Source organism: Oryzias melastigma, linkage group LG24, assembly GCF_002922805.2.
Source record: "Oryzias melastigma strain HK-1 linkage group LG24, ASM292280v2, whole genome shotgun sequence".
NCBI lineage: Eukaryota > Metazoa > Chordata > Actinopteri > Beloniformes > Adrianichthyidae > Oryzias > Oryzias melastigma.
The window spans coordinates 10,475,460-10,495,671 of NC_050535.1; the positions used below are offsets into that span (position 1 = coordinate 10,475,460).

General features: G+C 40.5%; 2 protein-coding genes across 2 annotated transcripts in view; one reads left to right on the plus strand and one right to left on the minus strand.

The window, feature by feature from the left end:
• The window catches only part of prpf39 (PRP39 pre-mRNA processing factor 39 homolog (yeast)), a 7,947-nt gene extending 2,166 nt beyond the window's left edge, over positions 1-5,781 (minus strand). Inside the window, exons 1-11 of the mRNA XM_024290559.2 lie at positions 5,633-5,781; positions 4,492-4,851; positions 4,203-4,396; positions 3,996-4,121; positions 2,611-2,729; positions 2,337-2,504; positions 2,085-2,265; positions 1,583-1,690; positions 1,348-1,512; positions 783-909; positions 425-693 (exon numbers count right to left, since the gene is read on the minus strand). Of these exons, the coding sequence (XP_024146327.1) occupies positions 425-693; positions 783-909; positions 1,348-1,512; positions 1,583-1,690; positions 2,085-2,265; positions 2,337-2,504; positions 2,611-2,729; positions 3,996-4,121; positions 4,203-4,396; positions 4,492-4,819 (1,785 nt within the window). The 5' untranslated portion in view covers positions 4,820-4,851; positions 5,633-5,781. The remainder of the gene's footprint in view (positions 1-424; positions 694-782; positions 910-1,347; positions 1,513-1,582; positions 1,691-2,084; positions 2,266-2,336; positions 2,505-2,610; positions 2,730-3,995; positions 4,122-4,202; positions 4,397-4,491; positions 4,852-5,632) is intronic.
• Positions 5,782-10,085: 4,304 nt separating this feature from the next.
• On the plus strand, positions 10,086-12,284 carry arf6a (ADP-ribosylation factor 6a). The gene is made up of 2 exons (XM_024290560.2): positions 10,086-10,398; positions 10,525-12,284. The coding sequence occupies exon 2, from the start codon at positions 11,049-11,051 to the stop codon at positions 11,574-11,576; it is 528 nt and encodes a 175-aa protein (XP_024146328.1). The 5' UTR covers positions 10,086-10,398; positions 10,525-11,048; the 3' UTR covers positions 11,577-12,284.
• Positions 12,285-20,212: the final 7,928 nt, after the last annotated feature.

Below are 20,212 nucleotides of genomic sequence, written 5' to 3' on the forward strand. Positions count from 1 at the left end.
AATCTGGAGTCTTATATATGGATGTATTCTAGTTGGAGTTACTGATGTTGAAGCAATTTCGAGATGTGCACGATGAACTGTCAAAATGTCAGTCTTTTTTTAATATACAAGTTGTGAACAAGGTTGTGTTATTGTAAATACGTTTACATGTAGCAGAGTTAGACTGTATGACGCTGCTTTTACGTGTCATTAATAAAAAGGAGTTAACATATTCGTTTGTTTTATGTGAAAGAATAAAGATTGACAGATTTGCCTTTTAGATGACAAGCTCCAAAACAGACCACTCATCACCTTCTATCAGAAAGAAACTTTCTTCTAGTTCTTAATCCAGGGAATCAAACCCTAATGTGTTTCTAATGTTCAGATTTAAACCAACACACTGGACATCCTCGGGTCTAAAGACGAACTCTTCTCTGTTCCTCACCGGGTCTCTCTCCAGAGCCTCCAGCAGAATCTTCTTAGCCTTGCTCGGGTCCTTCTGCACCTTCATCACGTGCCGGGCCAGCTTCACGGCATAGAAGGACATCTCTGTGACGTCTCTCCCCTGCTCCATCGCCTCTTTTAGTAGCGTCTCTGCTTCCTCCAGGTTACCGTGGCGACGCTCCAGATTGACTCTGCGAAGACGCACCATGGCCAGACCGGGGATGGTCGCCTCCAGGGTCTTGAGGATCCCCCGAGCCTCCTCCACCATGTCTGCATACAGAGGATTGTCGTTTTGTTTTCAACATGGCTCCAATGAAACGCACCGGCTCGTCCCTCCATCACTCCATCCCAACACTCACTCTGCTGCTCCTCAAACGCCGCCCACAGCAGGTGGATGGCAGGCTTCCGGGGCAGGTGGACGGTGCACGCCCTCTTGTAGACGTTCCTCACGCCGTCAATGCTGAAGACCTCTATATACTTTGCATACTTTAGAGTGAAAAAGAGAAAGCGAGTCGGAAGAGTGCAGGAGAGGACAGAAGAAAAAAAGAGAGGAAAGGAAAGCAGAGAGAAAGAGACAAAACAATTTAAACCTAAATTTTCCGTCGGCACAACGAATTTCTTCATTGACAAGATCGTTTTTAGAAATTTTCTGTGTAAACCCATCAGCACCTTCATGGAACCAATTAGATAAGATTCTGTAAGGTAGTGGGAGACGAAGAAGATGCAACGTAGTAGTTGGCAAATGCTGCAGTCATATCTTGTGTGGCAAGCTGGCCATCCCCTAATACAACAGATACAGTCACATATCAACGTTACACGCAAAGAGAGTGCAGGACGTTTTACTGAGTCCATGTGAAATCATCGTTGCTGGGGGGAAGTGCAGGGAGGTAGCAGAAAAGAGCACCAGCTCCGAACTCGTGCTACCTTGATCCAGAACTCCTCATAGAGAGCGCAGGCGATGAGGCATCGTTCAAAGAGAACCACCACGCGCTCCGGCGTCCCGTTTTCTATTTCAAACTCAAGGTACTCTCTCCAGTTGTTCAGCTGGGTCTTCTCCAAAGCTTTGACGTGGAAGTATGGCCGCTTGATCTGAAAGAAGAGCGGGAGTTTTAAAAACAGACTCTTAGCATCAGACACCAGCGGAAGAGCAAACACGCACCCCTTCCTCGAACGCCCAGCGCTTGCTGACTTCGTGCTCGTTGTGGTTGAACACCTCCTGCCGCACCTCGATCACCTTGTGCCGCATGTTCTCGATCTCCGTCACCCTCTACAGGGAAACAAGCAGAGCGGAAACCAGCTCAGCACCATCACATTCTGCACTTCCTGTAAAAATTGACAATCCTGCAACCAAAAGTTTACATCACGAGGAGTCCCCACACAAGAAGCCTGCAGAGGAGAGAGGTATGTGTGCACCCTGATGGTGAAGGAGCTGGGCTCAGAGGAGTTCTGGCTCGACCCTTTTACTTTTAGGGAGAGTCCCAGGTTGCATGCCAGCTTGAACCTCCCCTGGCATTCCATGTCTTGGCTGCCGACATAAAAACAACCCTTCAATCTTGAACTTTTGTACCCCATCACATCAGAAACAGGCATGCTCCTGCTAATCCCGAAAGTGCCGATTGTGTCCGTTTTCCCCCTCAAAAGGTTCCCGGGAGGACTCGTACCTTCGCGGGATCCGCCAGATCCTCCGTTCCAGGAGGCAACTCCTCGGTTGGGGCGCTCGGCTCCCCGTCTTCAGTCTGAACAGCGGACAGACTGGCTTTGGAGAGCTCGAGCCTCAGCTGGACAAACTCCTCCTCTGACAGGAAGTATTTGGGGTGGTTGCCCTGCACGTGCTCCTTAAACCTGAACACAAAGAGGTTTTGCTGTTAGAAAAATAATAATCTCTAGCTGCCACATGCTGATGGACTCCATACCTTTGGAAGTGCTGCGAGTACAGCTGAGTTGGGATGCCCAGCACGCGGTCGTATATGGACGTGACGTTCGCCAGCTTCTGTTGCTCCGTCTCCCAGGTGATGTACGACTCCCACAAGCGGTCAGAGCGAAAATCTGTGCCGGCAGCCATCACCGCATGATCGTAGGAACTATCGAGGACATAAAAACCATTTAGACTGATCACATTTCACCACAAAACAAACGCTCAGGCGTTCACTTGAAATGAGCCAACGCTGTAGCGGCTGCTTCACTCACGCTCGAATGCGTCCCTCCGTCTCCGGGTCGTTGGGATCAGAGTTCTCTTTGATGAAGGTGAGATAATGAAGCCACAGATCTACGCTGAGAGGGATGGCGTGAAGACCTCGTCTGTAGACCTGAAAAACATCAACCAGCCATCAGCAACAGAATTTACCTTCACTTAATGACAGTTTAGCTAACATCTTTGAAGAATGGCCTTTAATACCAAGTGACGGTGGAATATTATTTTATTTTATCCCCCCCCCCCCATTTTAAAATCTGGCTTTCATGTATTTACTACCTTTCGTAACTTTTTTTGTTCTTATTAAAAAATATATATATTTTCTCTTTTTAATGTGAAGCACTTTGGTACACTGACGGTGTTGTAAACCACAATATAAATAGATATTTTTTTAAGTTTGACTCATTTCATTAAAGTTCAGTAAAAGGGTAAACCCTGAATAAAAAGCTACAAAAAATTAATCTCCAACTTAATTAAAATTTCCATTAAGAAGTTAAAACAAGATTTTTTTTAAACAGAAAAGATTTTAAATTACTGCGTTTTTATTAATTATTTTTAAAAAGTTAGGAAGAAAAGTTTAAGTGTCTTCTATGTTCAGTTTTTGACTTTTGAAACTTTAGTGCTACAAACTTAATTTTCTCCACTAATAATTTTGCCATCCTCTGAATTGCATTTGTTCAGTTTATGAAAACTGACAGTGGTCTGCATGAAGCCATCGTGCAGTTTTTCAAAGTGTCCTTCAGTTTTTGGATCTATTCATCTCTATGGGGTTGGGCATCACTGCTAGACTGCTAAATTACTTTTAATTTGAATCACATGTTCAGTATTCAAGAAAGATTTATGATTTTTGTCAAGTTTTGCCTGAAAATTAGTTTGGTTGAGAAAAACTTAGATTTAAACAGAACCGGAACCTCTTTAGGCTCAATGTTTACTTGGTTCTTTCTCATCTCCAACTGAAACCCAACAGTTCAAACTAAATCGTCAGTCATCTGTGGTCTGCTGTGTTTTAATAAATCAGCAGGGAACTCCGCTGTAACCAGCTCGACAAGTGTCAGAATGTACCATGACATGTTCTATTTCGGGACCTGCATACGGATGAGCCACAGAAAGAGACTGAATTAGGCCTGAGGAACCAGAGTCTGACGCATTGTCTAAACATGGAACCCACATTCCTGCACGATTTATAAGAAGACAGTATTCAAATAATGTAGTTATTTTGCAGAAAGATTTTTTTCACTGAACACAAGGACTGTTAAAGCCAAGTTTTAACTCTTGATCAACTTAATGCTGTTCAATCCAACCTTTTTCATAACAGTCAACACTTTGTAGGAACTTCCAAGATGCCACACAAACGCTTCTTAAGCTGATCTGCAGACTTCACCTCTTCTGCAACCTGGATGTTTCCGTTCTTTTTCTCCAAGTCGGCATACTTCTTCCAGTATCCGTAGCAGTATGGATAACGCAGGAAAAACGTGTCAAAAGCCCTCCTCGCACCAACAAGCAGGTTCTGAACAAAAACAAAATTAAAACGTATTTTTTTAAAAGAAAAAAAAATAGGTGGCAACTCTAAAAACACACATTCACATACTTCCTGCTCCACATATTGCAGCAGTGCGACCCACGCATTGAAGTCTTCTGGGTTCTCCTCACACGATTTAAAGAGTCTGTCGAACTCTGACGGCAACTCTGGCTCTGCAGGAATAACTGATTCTTGAGTCGCATCTTTGGCCGTTTCCTCCAGCTCCATGCCGTCCTCCGCCATCACTGTCGTATCTGTCACTTCTAGAAGAAGAAAAAAAAACATGAATGTATCACGAATGCAAAAACAAAGTATTTTATGAATCAACAAATAAACGATTTATGGTCATTTTAGTTACCATGATCAGGCGGTACGGGTGCCTCTGGCTGGGAGTCTTCTGGTGCAGTTGCCGGCTCTGGTTCCTCTGTGGGAAGTGGTGGGGGTGGAGGTGGCGGTGGTGGCTGGGCCTCCTGGGGGAGCTGGGCACTGGCGAGTTGACACTGCTCCACACCCTTTTCCACAGACCCCAGCTCCGAGGAGTTCACGTGCTGCTCTTGGCCCGCAGCATCCGAGTTCTCGGATGGGGGCTGACCCATGGACCATTCGCTTCCTTGGTCCAGGACTGGAAGGTCAGGAACAAACGCATTCCCATTGCTCTCCATAGCAGGGGACTCAGTCTCTAGCATTCCAGTAACGGTTTCACCAGAGAGCTGCTAGCCTGTTTAAATTTTTTTTAAAAAGAAATAAGAAAAGTTTAAAAAAAACAGGTTTTTAAGCAGAAGATAATAACCAAAATATTGTTAATGTTTAACCAATTAATATTTTTGGGCATGCTATAACACAGAAGAATATTTTTTTTATTTTTATTATTACAAAAAAATATTTAAAATTGCACAAAATGTCTGATATTTTAGGTAAAAATAGTTAATATAAACTTGTATTTTATTTTGAAATCAACACTGGCGCGTGTTACATAAGCCAACGGGACACTTGTTACGGTAATAGTCAAGGTAAGCTAAACCGGAAGGAGCTAAAATTAAAAACTGCGTCACTATAACATTTTAGACTTTACTAAAACCATAACATTTGAGATATTTTTAACGTGCTGTATCATTTGACTTATCGTCAACGTCGCGCCATCTGTGGCGGGGATTATCCGAGTCAAAGTTCATTCTAAAGTTAGGCCTCAGGACCCGTCTATTTCATAACAACTGTCGCTCTTATGTCAACAGAGTGATAACTTAACTTTATTTAGCGTTACATTTAACAAACAACCAATACTTGCATCTAAATAAATCCTGATAATAACTTTCTGACAATTAATACTAACTATGTATACAAGAACGCAAGGTTAGCAACCACATGTTCCGAGTTTCCCCTTTGTACCCAGGTAATAGTCGGCGCCACTCGGCACACTTGCTAGCAACGCGTTTTCCGGCTTAAAATACTACATTAAAATTAACCCATACTAGCAAAAAAGACACGTGTTAAGCTCTTACCAGTCTAATCTGTGCTACTGTGATCAAACCAATCGAAAAAATGAAGGTTTTGAAGTTTAAAAAGCCTGTCAGTGTAGTTGAGCAAGCCGCACCACCATTATGAACGAGTTAGAGGAAGCGCAAAGGCATACAGTGCGCATGCTCCCTCAACCGGCCTGTAGTACGTCAACCTACTCACCACGGGGTTTCTTAGCCACGAAATCAGGGGGCAATAAATCGGCTCATATCATAGACATAAATCTCAATTAAATCTATCAACAGACAAATTTTAGATGGAATTAAAATTAAATCCATGAATGCATTCAGTCATCATAGAAACTAAAATAGAAGCAATAATTATTTAAGAGTTAAAGGGAGACTGATTTAATCATTTAATGTTTTGAAATACAAGTTAAAATAAACAAATTGTTTTTTTCTGAATCATAATTTCCCAATTTGTGAATTTTTGTATAAATATATTATTACTCCTTTCTTTGGTGGAAGCTTGGACACATTTTAGATTTAAAATACTAGATAAATAAATAACAACATAGTCAAAATGAAAGGGCATCCAAATAAACTGAATATCAAGTAAGAATTTTAGTAGGTTATTTAGGATTAACAAAAAAAACATGTTTTAAAAATGGCAACAGACCAACAATGGTTATTCTGACAAACGTAATTACTGGGTAATATCTGTTTATTTATCTATTGAAGTCTATGGGATTTGGGTTCTTGGAGCCAGCAGGTACTTCCCATTTAGAACACCAGAGGGCAAAGGTCACTCAGTCCAGTTCCTATGTACAGTCAATGTCTTTTACTCTCCATTACCAGATACTATAGCATCAGGACCAACAAAAATCCCCTGAATTTTACCTATTTATGCTCAATCACCAATACTCAGAAATTCAAACTAAATCCACGAAATCCATAAAAGAGAAATTTTATTCATTTAGTAGTTATTTTATGGGGTTTTTTTTCCCCCACCTTTCGGCACATTAAGCGAATTAGCTTTCACTGATTCGCACTGGTGATTTGGCAGAGTTTTACACCAGACGCCCTTCCCTGTATTTTATCCTAGCTGGGGACTAATACAAGGAGATTACATTATTAGTTATTTTACATGTTGATACGCTTTTGTTGATGTCTTTGTGACAAAATTAAACATTGGTAGGATTAGCTTAATCAAACAGAGTAAATGTGCAGACATGTGAACATCCTGAAATGAATCATTGTAACCAACACAAAAGGTGTTGTTGTTACTCGGATATTGTTAGGTTGACTCAGTTCCACACTTTTTATTTGGTAAATCCATCCGCCCATTTGGTCGAGCAGGTAAGACAGCTACTGGTTTGGAATGAAAGCTGGCACGGACAAGAAAAACAACCTGCTAGTCCTTTGACTGTCACGTACTGGTGAGCGCTTGCATCTCATCACTACACCACATTCACAGATAAAAGCTTTTTCAACAAGTCTTTTTTTTTCTCAGAATGCTGTATAGACCACCTGTCTTTACCCTACAGTGACCTACTTCTTATTTAGGAATCTTACAGTGTGATCGCAGCTTAGTACGGTGGCCCTGAAGTACAAATTACAGCAACAAATAAGAGAACTGGACTGAGTGACCTCTTCCTCATTGTGCTCCAAATAGGAAGTGCCCACTGGCTCCAAGAAGCCAAAAACTCATAGATTCTATTGAGAAATAAACAGCTATTACTCTATAATTATATTTGACAGGATTACCATTCTTGTTTTGATACCTTTTTTAACATGTTTTCATGGTATACATATTCTGTAGTGCAAATTATTAAAGTTAAAAAATAACCAATCAGATGCCTCAATAAAAGTATGTAGTCTCTCATCAAACGTTGGAAGCGTTTGATTGACAGATTCTACCAAACACATATTAAAGTAGTAGGGGTGCAGACTTTCACCAAGCTCACTTCTAATTCAAATTCAACTTTATTTATATACCGGTACCACTTTAGTGCTTTCTACAGTAACATAGATAACAGTAAAACAAAAAGTAAAAAAGTCAATCATAATAAAATAAAATAAAAATAAATAAAAACACATTAAAGATCCAGCAACATGCACATCCAGCAAGTAAAATATCAAATAAAAACATGTGGGCATGTAAGAACTAAGTAAAAGCTATATTAAAAAGATTAGTTTTAAGCTTTTTCTTAAAAACCTCCACAGTGGATGAAGCCCTCACATCCTCAGGCAGGCTGTTCCACAGGTGAGGTCCACAGTGCTGAAATGTGGCCTCGCCATGGGTTTTAGTTCTAACTTTTGGGACCACAAGCAGACCTGCACCTGAGGAGCTGAGGGTTCTCGGAGGGTCATAAACTAAAAGTAAATCTGATAAAAATGAAGGTCCAATATCATCTAAGGGCTTGTAAACCAATAAAAGAACCTTAAAATCGACCCTGAAGCTGGCAGGATCCAGTGCAAAGATTTCAGAATTGGAGTTATGAGCTCCTTCTTTCTGGTCCTGGTTAAAAGACGTGCAGCCGAGTTTTGGACTAGCTGCAGCCGATTGATAGTGTTTTTCTTAGCACCAGAAAGAAGAGCATTACAATAATCTATTCTAGATGTTATAAAAGCATGTATCACTATTTCAGCACTGGGTCTGGAGAAAAAGGTATTCACTTGGGCAATATTTCTAAGATGATAAAATGCAGTGTTTGTATCATGGTTTGTGTGTGCTTCAAAGGTCAGATCTGCATCTAAAATCACACGAGGTTTCTGACTTTACTGCATACATTCAGGTTCAGAGTTGATAAGTAAGATCAAACCCTTTCTCTCTCAGCATCAGGACCAACAATTAAAATCTCTGTTTTGTCTTGATCGAGCTTTAACAAGTTCGCTCCCATCCACACTTCAATATCTAAAATACAACTTAAAAGGTCATCAATGGGTCCCATGTTAACAGGAGGGTGTCATCAGCATAACAGTGAAAGTTTATTCAATGTCTCCTGATGACATCTCCAAGGGGAAGCATACAGGTTAAAAAGTGTGGGACCAAGAACGGAGCCAATCATTGGCCAGAGTAATTGCCATAGAAATGGTGACTTGGACCAATCATTCCGTACGTTACTGATAACATCTGGCTCCAAAAATGTTGATTGAATTGACGCAATTTGGTTGGAGTTGGAAACCATTTTCAATGGGTGATGTCACACTCACTCGGTCCAGTTCTTCTTATTTAGTCATGGTTTGCTCCAGAAAGCAAATTGTGTGACACACCCATAGACTGTATATCATTATAAGTCAATGGACACATCCCAATGAGAATTAACACAGAAGCTTTAGCTCCAGTGTTTACATTCTTACAACTACTGCAACACTTCAACTGTTTACGCAATTAACATACTTTCAGCGGATTCTCAAGCAAAGAAAAACAGCCATGCGCTGACGTGCAACACTTTTTAGTCGTGGAGTATTTAGACAATCAACGTAAATTCCTTTATGGATGCAAAATTTTGCATAATGGCATCAGAATCAGCAGATGATTTACTGTGACCGTGTAAAAAGTCAAATATGTTTTCTATGTAGAAGAGTCTGGGTTATTTAGATGTCAACTGTGACAACTCAGATGTTAAAAGCCTAAAGAGGAAAAAGGTGTTGAAGCAATAGTTTGACCAACATTTTTATGACAACATTTTCACAAATATTTGACTTATTATAAATGGAAATGGCTTGGTAGGATTTTACTTTGTCATTTAGAGTTTATTACACTAGCGTCCTTTTTAATTAAAAAAAAGGTGGTGGGGTGCATGGCAGATTAACATTTAAAGTTTTTTTTTTTTTTTACTTCTTTACTTCCTTTTGTAATAATTTATGTAGGATTTTTACATACTTGTTCAATATAATACGTTTTATTTATTGTTGTTTTTAAATTAGGAGTTTGTTTTAAATTTAAACCAAACCCTCTAACTGACATGTTCTGATGTATCAGGTTACTCGGTTTGAATGATTACACGTCACGTGATAGGCGGCTTTCGTTCTGAAACAGTGGACCTGGCCCGCCCCTCTCATTCACAGCCTCCACGTCACGCGCGGACACCGCACAAACCGTCTAAATGAAGCCATAAACGTGGGTTCTCGGTATTTTCATGCGTGTCGCAGCCGTGGGCAGCGTGGAGCGTGTTACGTCTACGATGAACACTCAAATGGCGTCAAACGAGATCAGAACGGACCGCGCCTGAACTTGCTCCTTTGTGCGCATGCGAAATGGCGTGCAGTTGCATTTGAGAGTTGTCGGAATTTTCAAATTCTGCATCAATAGCTCTTTTGTTTAACTAGTTGGTGTAAGTTTTTAAATATATAAAAGCAATATTTATTAGTATTTGTTGCGATTTTTCCAATTTGGTATATTTTAGTGGTAAAAACGACTTATTTGATAACCAAACCTTGAGGTAATAATTTGAAGAAATTTGTGACAAAAATACATGAGTAAATGTCTGTTGCATGTGATGAATCTCATATAGGTCAGTGGGACTTATTAATGGGAGCCGAAATAGTCATTTCACCAGGTTGTAATGTTTGTTTTCAACAACGCTCTGCTATGTATATTTATTAGTGTTCAGACGTCCGAGGTTTTGAGCAGAGCGTGAATGCAGCAGGAGCGTGTGTGTAAGCAGGGTAGAGGAAGTGGCGGCTGATCGGGGTCCGCACCTTTTCCGGTTCCACCGCTGAGACTGAACGGCTGACACTGAGGAAAAGGCACGCTGAGCCGGAGGAGCGGAGAGGGAGCGGGGCGTGATCTCCACAGGACACAGGTATCTATCCCGCTCTCCCCGCGCGCGCCCGCTCGCTCGCGCTCAGCGGCTTCGTTGACACTCGTTTGTTTGATTCGAATTCAAAGTTGCCCTCCGTTCTAACCAGCGCTCTGTTGTGTGTCACAGGGAGGAGAAAGTCGGGGGGAATCAATGAGCTTCGAAGCGGTACTCCTCTGGATGTCCCGCCACAGAACCGGAACAGGCGGGTTCTAATCCCTGGAGTGTCTTTTTTTTATTATTCATTCTTTCCTGGTGACGAAAAAAGAGCGCGTGAAATTTCTCGAGGGACAGAAGCCAAGGCCAAGTGTGGCAGTCAACGGTTGAGGAGGAAGTCTAAAGCCTGGGTCTGGGACTGGGCCTGGTTCATGAGGTCCGCCTCTAGAGTTCACCCAACCAGTTACATAAAAGTGGGTTTGGTGATAGAACCAGCCTGTCTCAGGTGGGAGGTTAAGTTTCCACCCCAAAAAAGTGAAAATGGTTTGAAAGGAGCCAGCGGATCATGAACGTACCTCCCTGCCCTGACCTCCATCAGCAACCGGTTCTGTCCAAACGGACCTTTTCCTGTGAATTCTGACTCCTGTGCATCCACGCAGCCAAACTGCTGCTCCCCATTCACCAGAGTCTGAAAGTATTTATGCAGAGCCAGCAAGATGGGGAAGATGCTTTCCAAGATCTTCGGCAACAAGGAGATGAGAATACTGATGCTCGGACTTGACGCCGCCGGCAAGACGACCATCCTGTACAAGCTCAAACTGGGCCAGTCGGTCACCACCATCCCCACCGTTGGCTTCAACGTGGAAACCGTCACCTACAAGAACGTCAAGTTCAACGTGTGGGACGTGGGCGGGCAGGACAAGATCCGCCCCCTGTGGAGACACTACTACACCGGCACGCAGGGCCTCATCTTTGTGGTGGACTGCGCCGACCGGGACCGGATCGACGAGGCCCGGCAGGAGCTCCACCGCATCATCAACGACCGGGAGATGCGGGACGCCATCATCCTGATCTTCGCCAACAAACAGGACCTGCCGGACGCCATGAAACCCCACGAGATCCAGGAGAAGCTGGGTCTGACCCGCATCCGCGATAGGAATTGGTACGTTCAGCCCTCGTGTGCGACGACGGGAGACGGACTGTACGAAGGTCTCACCTGGCTCACGTCAAACTACAAATCCTAATGTTTCCTCAACTCACCAGCGTGTACACAGGAAGTAGCTGAAAAAAGTGTTACGAAATGCAATTTTAAGCCATGAGAACTTTCATTTCTGTAGCAACTCTTCCTTTTTTTTTTTTTTTTGATAATCACTTCATTTTTAACTCCAGATTTCAACCTATTCTATGTAGTTTTTCTTTTGTTTTGTATAATCAGCACTGTTGAAGTATCCATTAAGCTTTGGTTTGAGGTATACTGTCAAATCTTTTCTTTTGGGGCGTTTTTCTTCTTGTTGACGCCACATTTGCAACTTCTACGTTCCATTAAATTCTTTAAATAATAATAATAATAAAAAAACAGCTACTAATCCAAAGGATGGACAATTGACGGCATGTTTTGTGGACTTAAGAAAGACGTGTGATCTAGGCGGGATGGAGGACCTTGGACCTTAAAGCTGGATCGATGAGGAGATCTGGTAGTTCTGGTGCTTTGATCTGTAAAGTCTCACTGTGACGAGTATTTAAGCTGTTTGGGGTTTGGAACCTGTTGCTTCCATCGTCATTCCTGTATTTTTTTCCCCTCATTTTGGGACGTTCTTTTATCTTTTCCAGTTGAGGGGCTTAAACCCTATACTCTTGTTATAACACTTCATACACCGCTTGTTATCTCTTATTTTTCCTCTTTTTTTACCTTTTGCTTTGCTGTTGATTATAATAAAAGAAATGTATCCAGATCAGTATGGAACTAGTCCCTTTGTCAGCGACCTGCCGCTGTTTCCCCTCAGAAAGAGGCTGCGCTGGTGAAAGAGGAAGTGACGGTTCAGGGCGCTGCGATGGTTGAAAGAGGGACGACGTGTGAAGTGAACTGAGCCTCGGCTCGTTTCCTTTCCGCTGCCGCCGCCGTGACTCATTTGCAGTGAATAAATAATGAGATCTCTGGTTTCGGGGAGATAGCCAAAGAAACCGGGCTCAGTCCGGTATCACTGTGTCTGCTCACCTGAGCAGCACTTCACGCCGTCCTGAAAGTGACCAGCAGTTTCTCTTCTCCCGTTTTATGTATCAGTTTTACTGTTTTAGTTAAAGTTTACCCAAAGATGACTCTCTGAGATTTCTACCTGCTTGCTTCGAGTTTTACCCTCCTCTTTTGAGGGAAGTTGGCGGTTTCGGCTCTTCTCGTGCACACGGCGGCCTGTGAATCATGCAGTGACATCAACATGTGGCGGGGGGAAGTGGTTCACAGAAAATCTGCTGTCATGGAGACCTGGGCCTTTAGAGCGACTCCTAAGTCAGAAAAAGATAACCAAAATCTTTAAAACATTTGTCTAAATTAAGGAAAACATTTCTGATTTAATTTACTAAGGTGTTGAAATAGAAAAGCATTTGTTTACAGAGGAAAAACAAAACTTTATTTTGAAATTTAATTTCAAGTAGGTGTCTTTGGTAAAGTCATTAAAGATCAACTTAGATAAAAAGGATGTTTTTAACATTTCTTGTGGCATTTTTCTGATAATGGAGGACATATATAAAGAAAATTAAATGTAAAATTTCATTTCTGGGTATTTTATTATTCAAATCGTGAATCAGGAGCAGATGTAAAAAATGCTTTATTTGTGATATAGTAAACACGCTGGGCGGGCTTCAAGCTCATTGCTCCACTTGTAGACAACTAGATTCATGAACGTCTTTGTTTTCCTCATCCGAGCTATTTTTGCCAATCTGGCAATGTTAGGCTGAGGGGTGTGAGGGGCTACAAACTAGCACAGATAGATAGCTAGATTAAGAGTGATGGAAAGTGGGGGCGGAGTTCCTCTGTGCTACTGCTCCCGCCCACAACTCCAAAGTGAATTTCTAATGAACCATTGTCGCTCTTCAGAAACTGTCCTGCGTACCGGTGTGTATAGTGTATATATATATGTATATATATATATATTGAAAAAAAAAAGTCAGAGGGTGTTTTTTGGTCAAATTCGTCTACATTTTTTTGCAACAGAAATTAAATAATTTTTGAGGGATTTAATAAACCCTAAGTAGAAATTTTCATGTATTGTAAAATTTAGCTAAATTGTCATTCTTTTCTGTATTGAGAGGATATTACGCAAGATATTTTATTTTGAAAGGCATGTTTCTCTGATAAAAATGACTTTAGGAGCTTTACAGACACTAACAGTATTCAAATCATCTTTAATATATATATATATAAGTGAAGTTTGGTGATTAGTTACACCTGCTGCTCGTTTGGTAATGGTACTACCCATAGTCTTGTATAAATAAGGATGACATTAAACCCTCAATTTTGGGTACAAAGGCGGCAGAAACAAGTCTGATGGTTGTTGTAGCATGCACTAATAATCCACCCCTAGGCTGGATTATTTGACAGATTCCCGTCAGTCAGGAGGCCACACCCCTTACTGAAGAACACTTTAGATTATCTTCTTAAAGAAGATTTAAGGAAACTCTTAAAAATATAGGATACTTGTTAAAATAGATATCAAATAGAAAGGGAAAAAAAAGTTTGTTCATTTTCATTATTGGAACCACTTTACTTTTTTCTGACTCTTTTATCTCATATAGTTAGGTGGGCCTTATGTGTGACACAAATTAAAAAAAAAGACTATTCATTGATGTTGTGCGTTCTAGCCAAATCTGGTGCACCCTATGGTCCAGAAAATACAGTAATCACTCCAGAGTTTAATTTCTGGATGATCTACAGTCTACTAAACACCAAACTTGAGGTGAGTTTTTTTTTTCCTCCTCTTTTACAATCCGGTTTATTTGAGAAAACAACTGGTCCAGACCAGTTAGTGCAGTGTGAATGTATTCCAAAATTGTGGGTTTGCTCGTCACTCCATGTTTTAAGCTCCTTTTTTTCCCATAACGGTTTAAACAGAAGCTTGGGGTCATGACCTTAAACAGGATGAACCTTTGACCGACAACACACAGCAGAGCGAGCAGAAAATGTCCTCAGTTTAGTTCAGAATACCTTTCAATGCAAATGACCAACTTCAGACCCAGTTTGACACGTTTACCCCTTCTTCAAATGTTTGACACACCTATTACTTGTTCCCTAATACAACACTTGACATTCTAGTTTTTATTTTCAGAACTGTAGCTTTTAGCAATACTTGTTTGAATCTAGAAAAAATATGATTTAAATAAATGCTGAGTTCATAAACAAAATCATTTGCTATGTTCAGGAATAGCTGGCATTTTTTAGGCATTATACTCTTTTCAACAGGGTTGACAATGTCAACCTCAAGGAATGCATGTCTCTTTATTTCTGTGTGCCGTCATTCCCGTGTTTGCTCGGCGGTCATTCACGTGAAGTTTGGCCTGAAAGCAATGTGTGCGTGACACTACATTGACACACACAAATGTCTGTTATCTCCCCTGAAACTGCAGTCTCTTTCGGACACAGCTTCCTGTCCTTCTGCGGCACACTTGTTGCGCCAAAAACCGGGGTGTTTGTGAACAGCTGCTTTGTAAGTGTCAAGGTTGTGTGCAGCAGATTTTATTTTTCCTACCATTAGCCTACTGTAAACGGAACTGAAATGGTTTTGTTTGGCACTCAGGAGCAGATGCTCGACACTCATTGGCTGTCAGACTCACCTCTGGCCTTGACACTTGAATTCAGTCTGATTCCATTATCTCACTGCTGCTGCACTCTCTCCTTTTTTTTCCTACGAAGATTCCGCTTCATGCTCTTCCTTGCTCATGCTACTGTGTGTTTGCAACAAACCTGAACGTAGAGTTTGCCGCTCTTTGATTGAAAGCTCTTCAGACGCTTTTCAACTCAGAAAAAAAAACGTTTTCTAGGCTGGTATCTTATGAAACACAACAACATCCAGACCTTCTGGTAAATATTTGCATGTTTTAATGCTGCTGATCTATGGGGGAATTTTAGTCCCCATAGCAATACTCTCTCCTCGGCTTCCACACATCTGGAGCTGCTTCATCTGAAGGGTGGGAACACAAATAAATTAGTTTCTCTTGTTTGTAGACCTGTTTATGGCTGCTCATAGTGACACAAGTTTTACTCAAAGTCTCACTCTGATCATCTTTTCATCTATCCTTTAAGCGTTCCCAGTGGTCTTTCAATTATTGATTTTATGTATATATATATATATATATATACTGTATATGTATACTTTAGATCGCGGGACTTTAGATCACGTCTGTTCCATTGACTTAACATTGAAACTGGGCGCCTTCATCGTGCGGATCGCGTTATATCCCTTATGGTGTAAATGCACCTTAACAGCACAAAGTCACTTTACTCAATGTCAGAATCAACTGATTTACGTTGATTGCACTTGACAACTGTAAAGTTTTGTACATCAGCATAGGGAAACCGTTCTCTGCTTCAGAATCCACTGGAATTATGTTAATTGCATGAACGGTTGAAGAGTGACGGTAGTCAAAAGAATGTAAACACTAGAGCTAAATTTCTGTTGTTAAAGGGTTAAAGTTGCTTGGGTACAAATACTTAAGCCTTTTAAACAAATCAATTTGGTCCCACATCTTCTGTCTGTTGTAAAGTAAAATTAGACTTTAACTTCTAAGTCTTACTTGGTTCTAGATGCAGATTGTCCTCCAAGATTAGTGGCCATTGCAAAATCTGATAAGATGGTCAAGCACCGTTGAACTTGACTCTGCTAAGACGTCCTTTTCATTAAGGCGACTCAAGCTGCACTTGATCCACATTTGGCAGAATGAGGCTTTTTCTTTTGTTTCCTCTGCCTTCCGTTATTCAGTCCACAAATCGAATTCGATCCCAACTGGGATGATGAGGAGGGCCTTGTTGCGCCAAGAGATTAGACAGTGGGAAAGGAAATGTAGGGTCCTGTAAAATTTAGTAATTTCCTTGAATTTCGTCTATAGTTTGAGGCAAACTGGCGGAGGTAAGCATAAGCTCTATTCCTGCATTGTCACAGGAAATGACAAAGACTGCTACCTTCCTGTGTTAAACGTCAGAACAAAAGGCTTTTCAGGAGAAAACTATAACAGTCATGACAAAAGTCTAACATGTTGTTCCAGTGAGCCACTTTCATGTCAATGTGAGTCACATTGAGCAACAATTTTTGATTGTCTTAGGCCCTTTTTTTCTTGAATACACAACTTGATTGTTCCTTCAATATTCGTACACTACAGCATTGAGAAGCCCTAAAATGGTCTTTACCAGAGTTTTATTCAAATGTATACATTTTGAAAGAAAGTGAAAATTGAAGGACAAACTGTAAAAACTCTTCCACTGTTTAGGGACTCAACTGAAAACATTTATAACCAACTATTCTATCCATGTTTTTACGCTCATCCAGAACCGGGTCACGGGGGCAACAGTCTAAGGAAAGATGGCCAGACTTTTTACAGCTCCTCTGGGGGAATCCCAAGGCATTTGCAAGCCAGTCGTGGTATCCAAGACTTTTATCTTTTGGTCATGACCCAGAGTTCATGGCCAGGCCATAGGTGAGTGTAGGAACAAACATTGACTGGTAAATTGAGAGCTAAGTTTCTGACTCAGCTCCTTCTTCATCACAATGGACAAGCACAACGATCGTGTAACACCAGATGCTGCACCAATCTGCCTGTTGATCTCACTTTCCTATCTTCCCTCACTCGTAAACAAGACCCCAAGATATGTAACCCTTCCGCTCTCCTTGGCTTGTTTACATTAAAAGTTGGGTCATCTGGACCCCACAAGACAGTGCGCTGAACTTTTTTTTATCGTTGATTCTTGAGTTTCACTAATGTCCATGGCTGACATAAAATCCTGCCCATCTTTGTCAACATTTGTCATGGAAGGAATCACACATCAATATGTGGTTGCAGTCATCTGGACCCCAAAGGGACAGTAGGGCGCTACTCGCACAGAGAGGAAAAACAACTTTCTTCGGTTTAGAACATGGTCTCAGATTTGGTGGTGCTGACCCTCATCTCAGCCACCTCACATTTGGCCACAAACTTCCCCGTTGCAGGTCAATGAAGCGAAAAGCACAACATCATCTGCAAAGAGCAGAGAAAAAATTCTGGGGTCCACCAAACCAGACTTGAAAATCTGTCTATAGGGTACCAAACTGACCAAGCGATTGCAAGTAAATCTTCGAAATTAAAGGCCTTAAACTTGTTCTGAAGCTGTGATGTAGCACTGTTTCTGCTCAAATTGCTGATCCTTTTCTTTCCAACTTATTATTTTTTGTGTATTATAATCATTCTTTGATGAATACAATCTGCATAAATTGTATATATATATATGTATATATATATATATATATATATATGTATATTTTCTCATTTTAAATTAGAATATTTTGGGTTTTTTTCTCCATTAACTAATGAAGATGATTTTCTATTTTTATAATCATTCTTTGATTAATACAATCTGCACTAATTGCATTTTTTTCAATGGGAATATTTAGATTTTACTACATTAGCAAATTAAGATGATTTACTTATTACTTTTTATTATCATAATTCTTTGAATACAATCTGCACATAGTGTCTTTTTTTTAATGAGAATATTAGATTATTGTTACTAATTAATATAAATGGTTTGTTGTGGACGCTTTGAAATTTGATTACATCAATGATGTTAATGATCCTTAATAGCCCGAATCTATTAATTTTTGATATTAAGTCCTGAACAGGATATTGATAATTCATGTAGAGAAAATGGTATGGTCGAGTCGGGGTGGGATTATATAAGTCCGCTTCTCTCCACTCCCTTTCAAGCGATCTACTTGTGATTCATTAAGTGATATGTTATGTATTATGGCCTGATTGCTTGAAATAAACCATTTCATTCATTCATTCATTCATTAATTATCCCCCTTGATTTCTATTTATTGCTGATTTCTGCCACTTCTTACTTTCCATATAGGATCTTAGGGTTCTTTCACACATAAGCTGTTACAATTTGTTTGTTTAGATCATTTTTATTGCAACAGTTGTTAAAGCTCGTGTGAACCAAACAGCCAATCTCTGGTTTACCAACAATTACGGTTGTGGTTTACGGTATTTGCAACATTATTCCAAGTCATTTTCAGATCAGTGTTGCTGCAGGCACATTTGCTTTTGTCTCCATGTTTGAAGTCTGTAAACATTCGTCTTAAAAAGAAATTTGGCTGTTGGCATGGCCTGAAACCTTGGGCATCATGTGACATGCTACCCATTGACTCCTCTGAAACCTTTGCTGTTTCCAAGGAGATTAAATGCTTGTGTTTCTCTCAGAGTGGTCTAAAGCAGGGGTAGGCAACTTCAAGCCTCAAGGGCCACTCTTCTACCAATTATTAGACATAATAGTCCTACCCAGTCCTGATTATCAAAATCCATTGAAATGCAGTAAGACAGGGGTCCTCAGGGCCCAAAGTTGGCCCGTTTCTCTGTGTTTGTGAGTGGGAATTAAACTATTGCAACTCCTACATCATCTTCCATCAATGTTCAGTTAGGAAAATCTTTAAAATATACTTTTAATACTGAGTAAATAATTGTAAAATAAAAGCATGTAGTCATGTAATTATTGGATTTTTTTAACCATAAACCGAAACCTACTATATCTGGTTAAAAGTAAAATATTTTGTTTTGTTCTGAGTTTAACAAAAAATGTATTTAAATGTCAAGGCTCAGACTGGTTAAAGAACGACTAATGATGTAATTGCATAGTAATTTGCTTTTAGCAAACTATGGCAGAACAGCGCCCTAGTGCCATCTCCAGCAAACAAGCAGCAACATGTTACAGTAAGCTGTCACACTGCAAATAAGGTTGCTGTTTCAAATAAAGGTAATGATACTGCAAAACAAACTGACAAGAGGAAGTTTTGGTTAGAGCTCAAAAAGATTCTGTAGCCTTTTTTTTCTGTCAGGGAGCAATGAAAGAAAGGTTAAAATTTGTTCATTTCGTAGAACCTAGTAGCCTCAGTTTAGATACTTCACATCGAGATCCTTGTTCATTTTCTTCTGATTAAATAAATACCAGAGGCAATTCGGGGCTCAGTGTCTTGCCCAAGGACACTTCGACACAAGGCAGGAATCGAACCCGCCCGCTTCCGATCAGGAGTCAACTGCCCTACCGCTGCAACACTCCCGCCATGAGTAAAAACACAACACAAATTAATATTTTTTGCGCACTTAAATTCTTTTAATTTTCTCAAAAATCCAAAATGCTCTTTATGTGTGAATTCTGGTTGCACTTACTGATCTGGAACATGAGATAAAAAAAAAATATTTATAAGTGTTTTAGTACAATTTTGCTCAACTACAAAGACGTACCACTTGATTTAATGTTGGAGCCCTATGGGTGATATACACAGGAAATTAGGCAGTGTAAATTGGTACTGTGACGAAGAGGCTGAGATGTTAGGATCCATGTGCAAACGGTTTAATGGAACAGTACAAGAGAGTGAGTCCTACACAACACTGCAAAGTTTATCTGTTGGACACTAAAAAGTGTAATTAGTTTTTAATTAACTCTATAGTGTTGAAAAAAGGACTCTGTATACCCAAACTCTGAAAAAATAACTTTGGCATTTGCTGTGTAGTCAGGAGTCTGGCAGAGTGGTGAGTACATTTAATGTGTTACAAGTAAACATTTTTGTGCATCATTGTCAAAAAGGTTTGACTTATTTGTTGCGTTGCAGTCTCTGCAAAGGCTGCTTATTGCAGACAAAAG

Excerpts from the sequence above, each read along its gene's own strand:
- arf6a (XM_024290560.2), top strand. The coding sequence starts at position 11,049 with ATGGGGAAGATGCTTTCCAAGATCTTCGGCAACAAGGAGATGAGAATA.